Below are 13802 nucleotides of genomic sequence, written 5' to 3' on the forward strand. Positions count from 1 at the left end.
AGCCCAACCTAATTTCTAAAACAAATAACACTACATGAGTTCATACAATGACATGGTTATAAACTTAGTACCTCTGGAAGGAACATTCATGATTGTATAATTCTTCCAAAAACAAGTTGTAAAATGTCAGCTAATTAAAACCAAAAAATGCTCAAACAAATGAGGTTTGTATCCAAATAATATTTATAAACAGGTGCTTTTTGGAAACGTAATTCTTTCCTGGGTCTGCGATGTGTACTTCTGACTCTGCTTTTACACGGACACATAGTAGGATTGGGCCCTGAGTTTGTTTCCTTACCACTCTTTTTTAAATGTAGCTACATTTTAATATCACCATTGCATTTTTTAGTGTATCTAGCCCTGTGATTATGCTTTACTATAAAGTGTTATCTTTAGCGCCCTTTTAAAAGAGGTACCAGAAATATACTTTTAATAAAACAGGAGTTTAAAATCAGAAAATGAATACCAGGAGATGAAGGTGTTTTGACAGCCTGGTTTTACACATTAAAAATAAAAAAGCAAAAAACCTAAAAAATGAGGCTCATATGGCATTTTGCATTTTATGTTTTCAGTTCTTTAATCGTTTTAACAATTACTCAGAACACCACATTTTTCACAAACACCACAGGTATAATTAACATACTTTAAAAAGCTTCTTTTCAATACAATGATTGGCTGAGAAATAAAGCAAGAAAGGTAATATCCAAAATATGTAGCCCAAACCTATTTTGGAAGGGTTTAGTGAATAAGTCTCTCTTGCATACTAAGCAAACTGATCATGTTTGGCCCAGAGTTCTAAATAATGATTTGCCTCCATTTATATCCACAACAGTGTTCCATTTATACCTACAACAGTCCCAAACCAATGCTAATCTAGAAGCATTCTTCAGGTAATTGAGAGCACATTTTTCAAATACTATGCATAATACAGTGATTAAGGCATATTATGGGAGAAAGAAAGCTCAACAAAATCTTGCTGAAACATGATTGAAAGTCTTCTTAAAGCAATAAGATCATAAAGATATTTAGTATTTTATCTCAATTTCTGTCAAATATCTGCAAAAACTATTTAACACTAAAAGTGCTTAGAACAAAACCAGAATTTAAATTATTGCTCAGTGTTTTCCAATTTCACTCTTAAAATATTAGACATGAAAAAAGTTGGGAGGGGTTAAATTCTGCCATATGTAAATTATTGGTCATCCATTTATGTACTTTTCTACCTTACTTCTTCACCAAAAATCGTGTTATGTCTGATCCATGCTTTGATGCTGCAGACAGTCGTCTCACCTGGCTTCTTTCTTTGGCTTGTCTGGCAGTTTTCTAAAAGTTAACAAACATATATGTATATACATTAGAAAAAAACACCAGCTACAAAAGCTCAAAAACTTTGTACTGTTAGTCTAGAAAAATCGACATTGTTCCTTCACCTAGTGCTTGGCATTAAGGGGGTTTTCCACACCACAAGGCAGAGTAGCCTGGTGACTCTGGCATGTGCCCTGAGAGCCTAGGTCTACTAGGCCTCTATTTGGAGAAGAAACCACAAGATTTTCTGGAATGGTTTACTACCCAGTAAGGTCATGAAACGTTTATCTGGGGAGGAGGGGAGGCTCATCCAGGCAGGTGCTCATAGGCAGCTTGGGATTTCCCATAGTGCAGTGAGCAAAGGCTCATGCACTTCCTATTAGCTGGGCCCAGAAGCCACGCCCACCTCAAGAGACAATGTAGAGAATACAGCAACGGGATTCTTCTACTGATCCCAGAAATAAAATTTTCAGGGAATCTGAAAAAGTACAGAAGGGGCTGCATTTTCTATGGCTATTTCTTAATTCTCACACAGGTCTTGAATTTGTTAGTAATTTGCACAGCTGAGAAATTAACTTTTTTTTCCAACTTAAGTCCATCTGCATATGAAGAGACCCAAGTGAAAAGAGAAAAGGCAAAACTGAGGACAAAACCTGCCTATATGATACAATCTCACCTATGAAAGTATTATGCTTGTGAAGAAATTACAGAATCTCAAACATTAAAAGACAGCTTGAAAGGATTCACACCTCATGAAGACTGGCAAAGAATGTGAATAGTTCTCAAAAGTGTAAATATAATTAGAATGTTTAAAAGAAACAAGTTTTGGGCTGGGGATTTAGCTCAGCGGCAAAAGCGCCTGCCTGGCAAGCGCAAGGTCATGAGTTCGGTTCCTGGTACCGGAGAAAAACCAAAAATAAATAAATAAATAAATAAAAAATAAAAGAAACAAGTTTTAAGCTGCAATTAAATGGGCACTCCATTAACTCCTGGGCTTGAGAGAGCACCCATAAACATAATCCCATAGAAAATAGTTTGGTAATAAATTCCTGCACTATTAAAAATATTCAAATACTTTTGATTCAGTGATTTTTATATCTGAGAACCTACCTGCAGAAATGACCTTGAAATGTAAAAAATGATTGTGTTTACACAGATGTGCCGGTGCATTATGTTTAAGAGCTAAAATATTTAAACAACTTAAATATTTATCAGTATGGAAATGGCTAAGTAAACTAACAGAATAATGCAACCATTTTTTTTGGGTTTTTTTCCCAGTACCAGAAATCGAACTCATGACCTTGTGCTTGCCAGGCAGGCGTGGTGCCACTGAGCTAAATCCCTAGCCCCAATGCAACCATTTTAGATGGTATACATTACGAATGGCTGGAGGATATGGGAAAACGCTTCTATCTTGCCCTAAGTAGAAAAAAATTAAATAGAAAGTTGTTACTGAATAAGATTATTTCAATAGGTACATCCAACCATCTTTTATTGAACCAGGTGTTTTGCTGTTTTCCACATAGTCCAAGCTGGCTGTGAATTCATGGGGATCCTCCTACCTCAGCCTCCCAAGTACTGGGATTATGGGTGTGTGCCACCATACCCAGTCTGGACCATGTGTTAAAAATTCAACCTGGTAAGTATATAATACTGTGTCACCTTTTCTCTTTCATTTTAAGCAACAGGTAATTACTTAAATACGTGTCAAAGTTAATAGGTTTCATGCTGGAGCCAACACTGTAATCTGTATTTGTTGAGCTGAGTTAGTTCTAGAAATAATTTATGAATTCTCTCATATATTTTGGCTATCTTTTTTATTCAGTTGTTTATCTTCTGCTATAGGGAATGAAGCCCAGGGCTCTGTGTATGCTAGGCAAGTGCTTCACCGCAAGCTATATTCCCAGCCCTTTTAATTTTATTTTGAGACAGGGTCTCACTAAATTTCTCAGTCTAATCTCGAACTTCTGACCCTCCTGCATCAGCCTCCCAAGGACAACCTTCACCACATATGCACATGTATAATTGCTCTAACTCACAGAACTTCCAGTTTGAAGGTCTGAGTCTTTCCAGACCACACAATCTAGCTGGATGTGGTGACACACACTTATACTCCCAGCACTGCACAAGCTTAGGCAGGAGTATCTCAGTGAGTTCAAGGCCAGCCTAGACTACATAGCCAGCCCCTGTCTCTACAAAACAGAAGAAAATATCATGCAATCTGGAATGGTATCCATGTTTTTTCTAGGTGGTGGTGGCCTATCTGGGTCCTAGATACATTAAACGGGAAGCAGCTTCTCCTGCGTATGTGACCGAGCACTTCTACAGGACTTCAGAGAAAAGGCAAATGTCGAGTAATGGAAGGATTAAAATGCATCTTAGGCCCCACACCAGGGGTCAAGATTCACTCACATAATCTCCCACACCTATATGCACAATTTTCTGTTGGAGTTAGTAGGACGGCGTCATAGTTGACCATCAGTGTCACTGACCTCTTTGTGACAGACTGTACAGAGAGTCTGCAGGTTGTCCAGGGAGCACTGTCCTCCTCCCTCGTATACTGGCTTGATGTGATCCACCTGCCAGAAATGTCCTTCCCCTGGGTTTCTTATCATTTCGTTCAGCTGCAATAAGAATGCAAGATCAGCAGTTTTCAGCACAGTGTGTTGTGCAGTCATACCCCTACAGCAATTCCCTGCGGAAAGCACACTAGGATAGCTTTTCATACAGTGTATTTTGAGTGAAAAAAAAAAAAAAGACAAAACCCTCTAGCTTGGCAATTCCAAAGTAGTAAAATGTATTTCTGAAGAAGTTTTTCCCCCTTACCTAATATATGTTGAAAATCTTAAAAGCTAGCATTAATTACCAATACTCCTCATAGGTTGAGGAAAAATCAGTAATTTCTGCACCTTTCAGTTAGTTTATACAGTCACTAAACTAAAAGTGAGAAAAGAATAAGAACAGATTGGAAGTTTAAAATTCTTCAGTATTACTGACTTTCACTGACCTAAGTACATTCGTTATTATCTCAATGGCAGATCAATATTAATAGCTATCACCCAAAATTTGTATTCACCAGAGAACCTCTTAAGTTCCCTGGACTAGAATGAAATTTCCTGAACAAGCTTTGGTAACTTCTGGAATAAACAAAGATGTCCACTAAAAACAGCCACTATGTAGGCCAGTCTCTCTCGAGATATATATATATATATATATATATACACACACTTTATATTTAGCCACCGATGACCTACATTAAAATGGTATGTATTTTAACATTTTACCTGAGATAGCAAAACTAACTTGCACCATGGGAGTGTGCTTGTTAGAATATCACAAATAGCATGGCAGTTGCTTTTATTTTCTTAGTCTTGCAAATTATCATCAACATCATGAGTGGTAACATGAGAACCCCTGACTGTTTTTTAAGAAAGCTGGTCAGACCCTCCGAAGGCGCAGGGACCTGATCAGTAGCGCTGACCTGTGAGGAGCCCAAAGCGGCAGCAAGTTGGAGCTGCAAACTTTGTTTAGCTGACCTTTGCTACGTCTGCCTCGTCCTCTCGTCTGTATTAAGCTTCCCAATTTCTGTTAGAAGATGCAATTGATTTTTATTTTTGAAGTTGGCACTGTTGGAAGCAACTACAAATGGTAGTCTTGCATATCAAGCAAATGACATAGTCTTAGAAAAAAAAAACAAACCTGGGTCGAGGATATAGCTCAGCGGCATACTGCCTGCCTAGCAAGTGCAATGTTCTGCGTTCGATTCAGTCACCAAAAGAAGAAAAAAAGAAAAAGAAAAAATCCATTTTGGTCCTGCTTTTTGTAACGAACACCTTCTCTCTGAGCAGCTTTCAGTCTGACAGATTCAACAGTCCAAAAGGTTCTTCTTTATTTTTTTCCTAGCAGCTGTGCAGTAAATCACTTGGGCCTCTTCTTCAACATCCTAAAGTCACCTCTTGAAAGAATCACTGCCTCTCCGACAGGACTGCCCCACCTGAGCCCTGTGTGTTCCTTATCCTTAGAGCACTTTTGTTCTGGCTGTCTACCAGGTTACTTCTGTGTTCCTGGTTGCTTTCAAAATGACCTTGAATCGTTTCATTGTGCATGTGTTGGAATCCTTCATGCTGTGGCAGCAGACAGTAACTGGAGCCTGGCCAGTATCCCTAGAAGGGGTGCAATATGTTGCTCATCAATTAGACCAAAGGATCTTTCAGGAACTCTGCATGTCATTCGGAAACAGTATATTTTTTCTAGCTCTCAAAGACATACTAATTCGTCTTTTAGAAATGATTACTAATTCTATTATAATTTAGCAATACTAGATAAATAAAAAATATAATTTGTCTAGCTGGCAGAAATTCACGCAATATTCTGGTGGGCACAGAATGGTTCAGGAGTGGTCCTTTTTTGAATTCATTTGGTTTTGCTTTTGTTTTTGAGACAGGGTCTCATGATGCAGTTCAGGCTGGCCTTAAACTCACTAAGTAGCCTAGGAAGCCCTTGAACTTTTGGTGATTCTCCTGCCTCAACCTCCTGAGTGCTGGGATTACAGGCATGTGCTACCATGCTTGGCTCTGGGAGTGATCCTTTTTTAAATTAAGTGTACTGCAAAATTATATGTTGTGCTTTAGTTTGAAATTTAGAACTATTTGGATAACAAAATCAGAAACCTAATGGAGTTTTGAAAATCAAAGTAATATTGACGATAACGGGTTACAAAGAATAGTTCATCATAAATCACTATACTAAAATTACATTTACAAAAACATGTATCTCTTCATTGCAATGAACTACATTTTGGGGTTACCCCTTTGCCCCTTGTCAGTCAGCACTAACATAGGGAAAGCAGGGTCCCAGTCTTCGGTGCCTTCGATGCAGGAAGTCACCTACTGTGATCTTTTCCCAAAACAAACTCAGAATCTATAGCTGATATACAATTACTCAAGAAATTGGTGGGAGATAGAAGAGTATGTCAAATAACACTATAAGGATACTGGGAGATAATCCAGAGTGTAGGAAAACCTACAGACAAATGACCCAGTTTCTTCAACAATTAAAAAGGTATGGCTGGGCACAGCTGTGCACGATTGTAATCCCAGTACTTGGGAGGCTGAGGCAGGAGCTTCACCGTGAGTTGAGGCCAGCCTGGGCTACATAAATGAGTTTAAGGCAGCCTGAACTACATAGTGAGACCTTGTCTCAGACAAAGCAAAGCAAAACAAAACAAAACAAAACAAACAAAACAAAACAAAGCAAAGAAAGCGAAGCAAAGCAAAGCAAAACAAAACACAACAAAACATATGATGTGCTGTTATGATTAAATGTAGGATAAAAGGCATAATGATAAAAAATGGTATGTGGCCATATATTGATTGTAATTTGAACAAAGCAACTACAGAAAGACATTTCTGAGACAAACTGGGAAACTAAACATGAATTTATTGTAATTTAAGGAATTATAATTGCATTGGATACAATAATCCATTGTGATTATATTTAAAAGAAAGGGGGAAGAGAGAAAAAGAGGGGAGAGAGGAACTGTACTTGTGAGATACATAATAAAAACTTTTAAGGCTATTGTCTGGACTTTGCTTTAGGAAAACAAAAACTGAGGCAAGGGACAGATGAAAACCACCGGCAAAATGTGGGTAACTGCTAATACTAGACAATGGGTGTATGGGTTCATTATGGTCCCTACTTTCATACACATATTTGAAAATTCCCAGTTAAAAGGTTATAAAATGAATTAAATGAATTGCTATCCATCAGTCAGTACAGTGCTGCCTTCTGTCACATGACTATAATTTACCTGTTCTAATGAGAGTTTTGAGGTCCAGGTAGCATCCAAAAGACTCTTCCGCTGGCTTTTAGGTGAATCTCTCAGACGTAAAAAGAGTTCTTGAGCATTTATATTACATAGCTGACACACACCATGTTCAATTTCAAATACTCTGGCTCGCAGGTAACTGTTATTAGATCGAATCCAAAATTCCTCTTGACATTTTAGAGAGCAAAACCGTGAATCCCATGCGTTTGTTGTATACTCTCGCTTAGTTTCGCAAGTGGGATGCTGGCAGTGAAGGCAAAGTGGATTTCCTTCATTATCCACAGCTTGCAAGTAGCCTTTGGATGTAGAAGACTTCACTGAGAGATCAGCTTGCACTGTGTGCGAATTTAGAAATGAGTTACAGGCTCCATCTTCAAGAAAGTTTCTGTAATTGAACAAAACATTGGAAAGGTAACTAATGAATGATTCTGCTAAAATACAAAAGTTTTCAAATCTAAACAGTGAACACAGGATGGGTCCACAGACGTGATTCAGTATGGAGACAAGATAGCTGTGGTCAACACTCTATAATCCATAGCAAGTAAAGAAGAACAGTACACTACAAAAATGAATTTGCTGTGTGTTGACTCTCAGATACTTAGAAGCTTCCATATTAAACAGTCAGACTGGAACATCTAGAGAAGCTTGAAAATCAGAAGAAAATGCTACTTCAGACTGAGAAAGAACAGGCTAACGTGAAACTCCAACTAGAGAACCAGCTCTCTAACTAGGGTGGGTCATATAGCTCAATAGGCCGGAGAAGCTACTACAAACTCCCTCTGTGGGCTTATATAGAGAGCCTTCATAGCCACAGAGCGACACAGCAACGTAGCTGACAAAGCTGACAGGAATTAGAAGGAAAGGCTTACTAAATGTCATGTCTGCTGTTTGATCAGCAGGTAAATTCAGAGCTGATAAAAGCAGGAATGAAACATGATAGCGTATGTGCTCAGTTCATTAGGAAACAAAATAACTTTTCAAGAAAGAAGCATAAACTGGGCCTAGAGGCACATGCTTGTCATCTTCACTACCAGGCTGAGACAGGAGGATTGCAAGTTCAAGGTCACCTTTAACATCACAAGACCCTGTCTCAAAATAAAATTTAAAAAGGAAGTGGGAGTGGAAATGTAGCTCAATGGTAGAGCACTTGCTTAGCACATGTAGGGCCTTCTCACAAAGAGTACATTATTCAATTATGTTGAAAATTCCTGCAATGGGAAATAATAAATTTTTTGCTTATTTTCCATGGTTGGTTGTTAGAAAGGTCAAAATAAAATCCTTTATAGTTTAAAGAGCTCAAGTTTGGGAGGCCGAGCCAAGATTGGCCTCATCCCTAATCTCTTTATTTTGTACCGGGAATTGAACTTAGGACCTTGCACTTGCCAGGCAGGCTCTGTGCTGCTGAGCTACGTCCTCAGCCCATCATCTCTACTTTCTAAGATGATAAGATCATGTGCCCCTCAGGGTTGCTAGAAGGATGGAAGAGCTCCTCGTCCTGAAATCTCTTTGTAACATTTCAAGTAGCCACACAAAGGTGAGGTACTATTGTCAAAATTAATACATACGTTTAAAGAAGTATTCTTACAACTACTGTGTCCTTACTTTATGGAAGGGTCCCATGGTTTGGATTCCTTTGTGATCAGACGGACATGACCCCCATCTTTCTTTACCTTCTCCATTGCGGCTACAGCAACATCTTCTTTGGTTATGTATCTGCAACAATTACATGCTCAGTGCATTTCCTCTCTCTCACATACAGATTTCTCTACTTCATGTTCACTTGCTCCTTGCAAAAGCAAAAGAGCAAAAGCAAGATAACAGTTCTGTTCACTGTGCCAACACTAAAGGTGAGAAAGGGAGTACTCCCCTTTACATTGACTGGGGTCTACTACATGAGAAACACATCTCTTGGCTCCAAATTAGCTTTCTCAAGATTAATTTTTCTAAAAAGAGTCGTAAGTCATTCACTATCACTTGGGCCAATTTTCAAAATTTGGGGAAACAAATGGAGTTTGGGAATTAGAAGTGATCAAATACAAGCACAACTGACAGCCTTTAAGAAACTGTTTGCTACACTGTGTGGAGACTTTCCAAGTATATTTTTACCTCCCTCTTGACCTTCCCACAAGGCTCCACCAATTCACCTCGGTTACAATATTTGTATCAGCGTTTTTGGGTAAAGTGATTCTCTTTTTAGTTAACCATATTCAGTCATCTCCTATAATCTCAAGGTTGTTCCCATCTGTATCAGTTCAAACAAGGTTTATGGAATCTTCCACTGAAATAGTCACTTTGATGTAGGGATTCAGAACCTGATTACACAATACTATCAATACACACAATGGTTTCCGCGCTGGAAGTAAAGACAAAAGTAATTCTAGCTAAAGGTGACAGGGGAATTTAAGTAGGTGAAATGCAATTACCCAGTTAATTCCTTCTAATTAGCATGGCCCAGTTTCTCTGGTCCATTACACCCGTTATGGATCTTTTTAAAAAATTAGTTTAAACATAAATTTCTTCATATTTTTAATTAGCTTAATAAAACTAAAGTTCAATCACAATGAAATCATGCAATCATAGGTGAAATTTTAGGAATCTGCTCTGTTCTGAAATTAGTAATGGTAGATTTAGTAACAGATTTCTTTCTTTCTATGAAGTATTTTGTTAATTTTGATTAGGTGATAGGTGCACATGGTTCCAAATTTAATGGCATGCAATAGTTTATACAGTAAAGAGCAAGTTTCCCTCTCCTTCCTGTCCTACTTTTGCTCTTCCCCAGAGCCCATCCCTGTTGCCAGGTTTTTAGAAGTCATTTGTGTGTCTGTAAGACTCCACCTGGACGTGACTCTCCCAGCCCCAACCTGTCTGCCGGCAGAGGCACTGTTCTCAACTCAGCACTGCTGCCCTCAGCAAACACAGGATGTCGTAAAGCTGATAAAATGCAGCAGGGAATCTTCCAAACACCTGGGCATGGAAGACACCCAAACATTTATTCTGGATGCCTCAAGGACTTTGCCCACCGAGGCATGAGACATCCAGAAAACTTTGATCACGGAGGTTTCCTAAGATCTTCTCACCTAATATTCCTTGCCTTCTTTCAAGTCCTATAGAAAAAGCCCACTTCTCTTTGCTCCCTACAGACGGCATTTTTGCCCTATGTCTGCCTCCCCCATGTGCAATAAATTCCATGCCTTGTTGCCTTTACACAAGCCTGGCGGTCTGGCTGGTTTCTGCCTCAGGCTGTTCTTTACAGTGTGTGTGTGTGTGTGTGTGTGTGTGTGTGTGTGTGTGTGTGTGTGTGTGTGTGTATCTTTTACTTATTTTTGCATTTCACTGAAATAATTCATATACCATAAAATTCACCAATTTAAAGTTTACAATTTTATGAATTATAGTACAGTCACAAGGTTGTGTAGCCATTACCATTACTAATTCCAGAACGTCTTCATCCAGTTCTTCATTTCCAAAAGAAACTTGTACTCATTACTACTCACTTCCCACCATTTTAATTGTTAGAAATGAATGACAGTGTAGTACAGACACTAATCTTCACCATGCTTCTTTTGCCTGAATCTGTATCTCAGGGATCTTTTTACATTGGTATACACACAGTTGCTCTGCTCTTTTTAATAGTTCCATGTTATTCTACAATATGGATAAACTATGTATCTAACCAGCCTCTGGTTAATAGGCATTTGCCATCACAAACAGTGCTATCACAGATATGTTTGTACATTATATTTTCTATACATGAGGTATATGTAGAATACCCAGAAGTAGAATTCCTGGATGAAAAGTTCTGGGTACTTTATATACGGGTAGATTTTGGTGAACTGCTCTCAGGTTACGGTGCTACATGTCTCCACCAGTGCTGACTGAGAGGAGGACCTGTGTCCTCATACTTTCAACAGCACAACTACCACCACATCATTTAAAAACTCCTATACTGATGGTGATAGGATTCTCATATATTTTAGACATCTCTTTACAGCTTAAAATTGCATTACTCCTGAAAGAGTACAGGGGAATATTTTCCATGTATTTGCATTTCACTTGCGTGTCTTTCTTTAAGCAAAAAAGAAATTAGAGCACAGTAAACTGTTTTTGAGTTCTTTAATTTGACCTTTCATTCCTCCCAGCCCCTTGTTTCTTCAAGCATTTTATTCCCTTAACAAAAGCACTGTGCTATAGTATTTCTGTAAATTCTAAATGAAATAAAGACCTTCCTGAGGGACAATGGGATGTTAAGCCTTGCCTCAGGTATTACCCTCTGTTTAAAAGCTTAAAATCCAATTCAGTAACTTTAAAAGGTGCTGAGAAACCTAGTTAGAGATTTAGGAACCAATAATAAACTCTTGCTTTTGTACGATAGAATTAAGTATAACTTTTTTTGGAAACCACAAGAAACAAATTGATCAACTCCAAAGAAGGGAGTTGACAACTTTTCAAATCTAGTTCCAAGTTCCCAATATTTAATTTTCCACTGAGGTTTCTTACAAAGTTCAGGTACATATAGCCTCTCTCAAAAGGGTTATGGTAAATAATCCTTTTGGTAAATAAATTTTGGGAAGTAGGGAAGGAATGTTGTCTATTAAACTAGTTCCTGGATACGGAGGGAATGGAAGATGGCAATTTTCACAAGGAGAGAAGAATGTGTGTTGGAAAGAGGTCCACACTAATGAATATAATCCTGGGCTCTGGCTTGCTGACCTGCTTTGTATATCAGCTATACCGCAGGGACAAATAGTTGGTGTCCTAACCAAGACAAAGCTCCTGCCAAATCAGGCCTGCCTCTGAAAAATGGAACCCACTGTAACAATGGTTAGAGGTCTTGGCTTCACATCTAAGAGTGAGCTACCCAAAAGCAGGCTACCAAGTCTCAGCTTACATGAGGCCTACAAACTGGTGGTCACTGGCGGTAATCGTATTAGAAATCTAGCCATAGCTTTGGGGTGGGGGTGGGGATTCTAAACTCAGTACCTACATGTCCTTCTGGAGTCATTCAACATTTTTAAGAGCTGAATCCTAAGCTGGAAGCAGGGTGTGGAGGGGTGCACTGAACCCTCCTTCCTGCTGCTTAAGAAGGAAAATGTGGCTAGTGGCATTCTTGACATTGAGTAAAGCAAAGGGTTTCAGGAGTCTGTTTCAGCATAATGTCTCTGCCTTTATCTCCACTGAGCCTGGTATTTCCACGTCTGGGGGCTCCTTGGTTCATTTTCTCTGGGAAGTAAATCAATAGGTTGGCGGGAGAAAGAGATCCAGGGTCTAACTGATCTTCAGACAGACTTGCTGCTGTTCAGCCCCATCTTTCACACCTGCTTCCTGAGATTCATGGTGCCTCCACAATACCAAGACTTGCTGAGGCTCTGCTGTAAGAATTAGCGTTCCTGAGAGTGTCTCCCTTCAGGGTGTAAGCTTCATTTCATGGCTCTGTTAAGTCAGTTCCCCTGGCAGGCCTCCCTCTCTCTATGGGTCATCAGGTCTCTAGATATGCCTCCTTTACAACGCTCTCATTCTCTTCCCTCCATTCCTGTTGCTAATGCCTTAATAGCAATCCTCATCAGTTTTTTTACCAGTTCTACTGGAATAGTCTTTTAACTTGGGTGGTAGGAAGAATTTTTAAGGTATCTCCTAAGATTCCTGTCCTCACTAATTTAGGTAATGATATAAAGGGACTCTGCAGACATAAGTAACATTACTTATCAACTGACCACAATAAGAGCTTATTGGGTGGGCCCAATATAATTACATGAGTCCTTGAAAGCATAGGGAAAGCTGGGGGTGGCGGTGTGCACCTGTAATCCCAGCATTTGGGAGGCTAAGGGATTTTGAGGCTAGCCCGGGTTACTGCATAGTAAGACCCTATCTCAAAAAAAAAAAAAAAAAAAAATTTAAAAGCAAAGGGAAAGGCAAAGAGATTTCTCCAAGAGATACAAGAGTTTATGCACTGGGATCAGAGAGAGGTCTTTAGGAGCTGATGGTGTCGCCGAATAACAGCCAACAAGGAGAGGAAACCATTTCTGTATCTGCAAGGAATGAGTTCTGACAACAATCTAAATAAGCTGGAGCTTGATTTTAGCCTTATATAAAACTCAGAGCAGAGAAACGAATAGAAATCCACTTGGCCTTCGGACCAACTTACAGAACTGTGGGATAATAAATGTGTGCTGTTTTGTGATATTATGTTTGTGGTAATTGGTTATATAGCAATAGGAAACTAATGTTACTTGTCTCACCTTTTTGACCTAATCTCTTAGTTGCTGCCAGAATCTCTTAAAAATATAAATCTAATTATTTAATCTGATGCTTGTTAATAGAAGATACACTCTTAATATATCAGCTACACTCAATTTTATGAATAACACTATGTGCTACTTTGGTTGGTGTTGATTTTACGAGCAGATTTTTGCTTTTATACGTGATCAAGCATCTCAGTTGGTACTTTAAGTGGTCATTTATGTCTCACAGAGAAGAAACAATACAGCATCTCTAGAAATGATTGGAGAGGGCTTTAAATTCAGTTATGAAGGGAATTATGATCACACAAGGAAGAAATCAATGCTTTAAACTAAGACTGTGGTTACAAAAATGAGAAAAATAGAGAAGAAGAAGCAGTGTGAAAAATACAGTAGACACCTTGTTTTTGGACAATACATGTACATGTGTGTAT

The 13802-nt window shown here is 38.8% G+C and overlaps 1 protein-coding gene across 7 annotated transcripts in view; it reads right to left on the minus strand.

The window, feature by feature from the left end:
• Positions 1-551: 551 nt before the first annotated feature.
• The window catches only part of Zranb3 (zinc finger, RAN-binding domain containing 3), a 224819-nt gene continuing 211568 nt past the window's right edge, over positions 552-13802 (minus strand). For 6 of the 7 annotated variants that reach the window (XM_013517481.1, XM_005390762.2, XM_013517480.1 and 3 more), the window contains 4 exons: positions 8735-8845; positions 7115-7517; positions 3798-3929; positions 552-1323 (listed from right to left, as the gene is read on the minus strand). In XM_013517481.1, the coding sequence (XP_013372935.1) occupies positions 1225-1323; positions 3798-3929; positions 7115-7517; positions 8735-8845 (745 nt within the window). In that variant the 3' untranslated portion in view covers positions 552-1224. The remainder of the gene's footprint in view (positions 1324-3797; positions 3930-7114; positions 7518-8734; positions 8846-13802) is intronic. The other variant, XM_013517482.1, reaches the window with a different exon arrangement.

The sequence above is a fragment of the Chinchilla lanigera genome, unplaced genomic scaffold, assembly GCF_000276665.1.
Source record: "Chinchilla lanigera isolate Chin_1 unplaced genomic scaffold, ChiLan1.0 scaffold00039, whole genome shotgun sequence".
Taxonomy (NCBI): domain Eukaryota; kingdom Metazoa; phylum Chordata; class Mammalia; order Rodentia; family Chinchillidae; genus Chinchilla; species Chinchilla lanigera.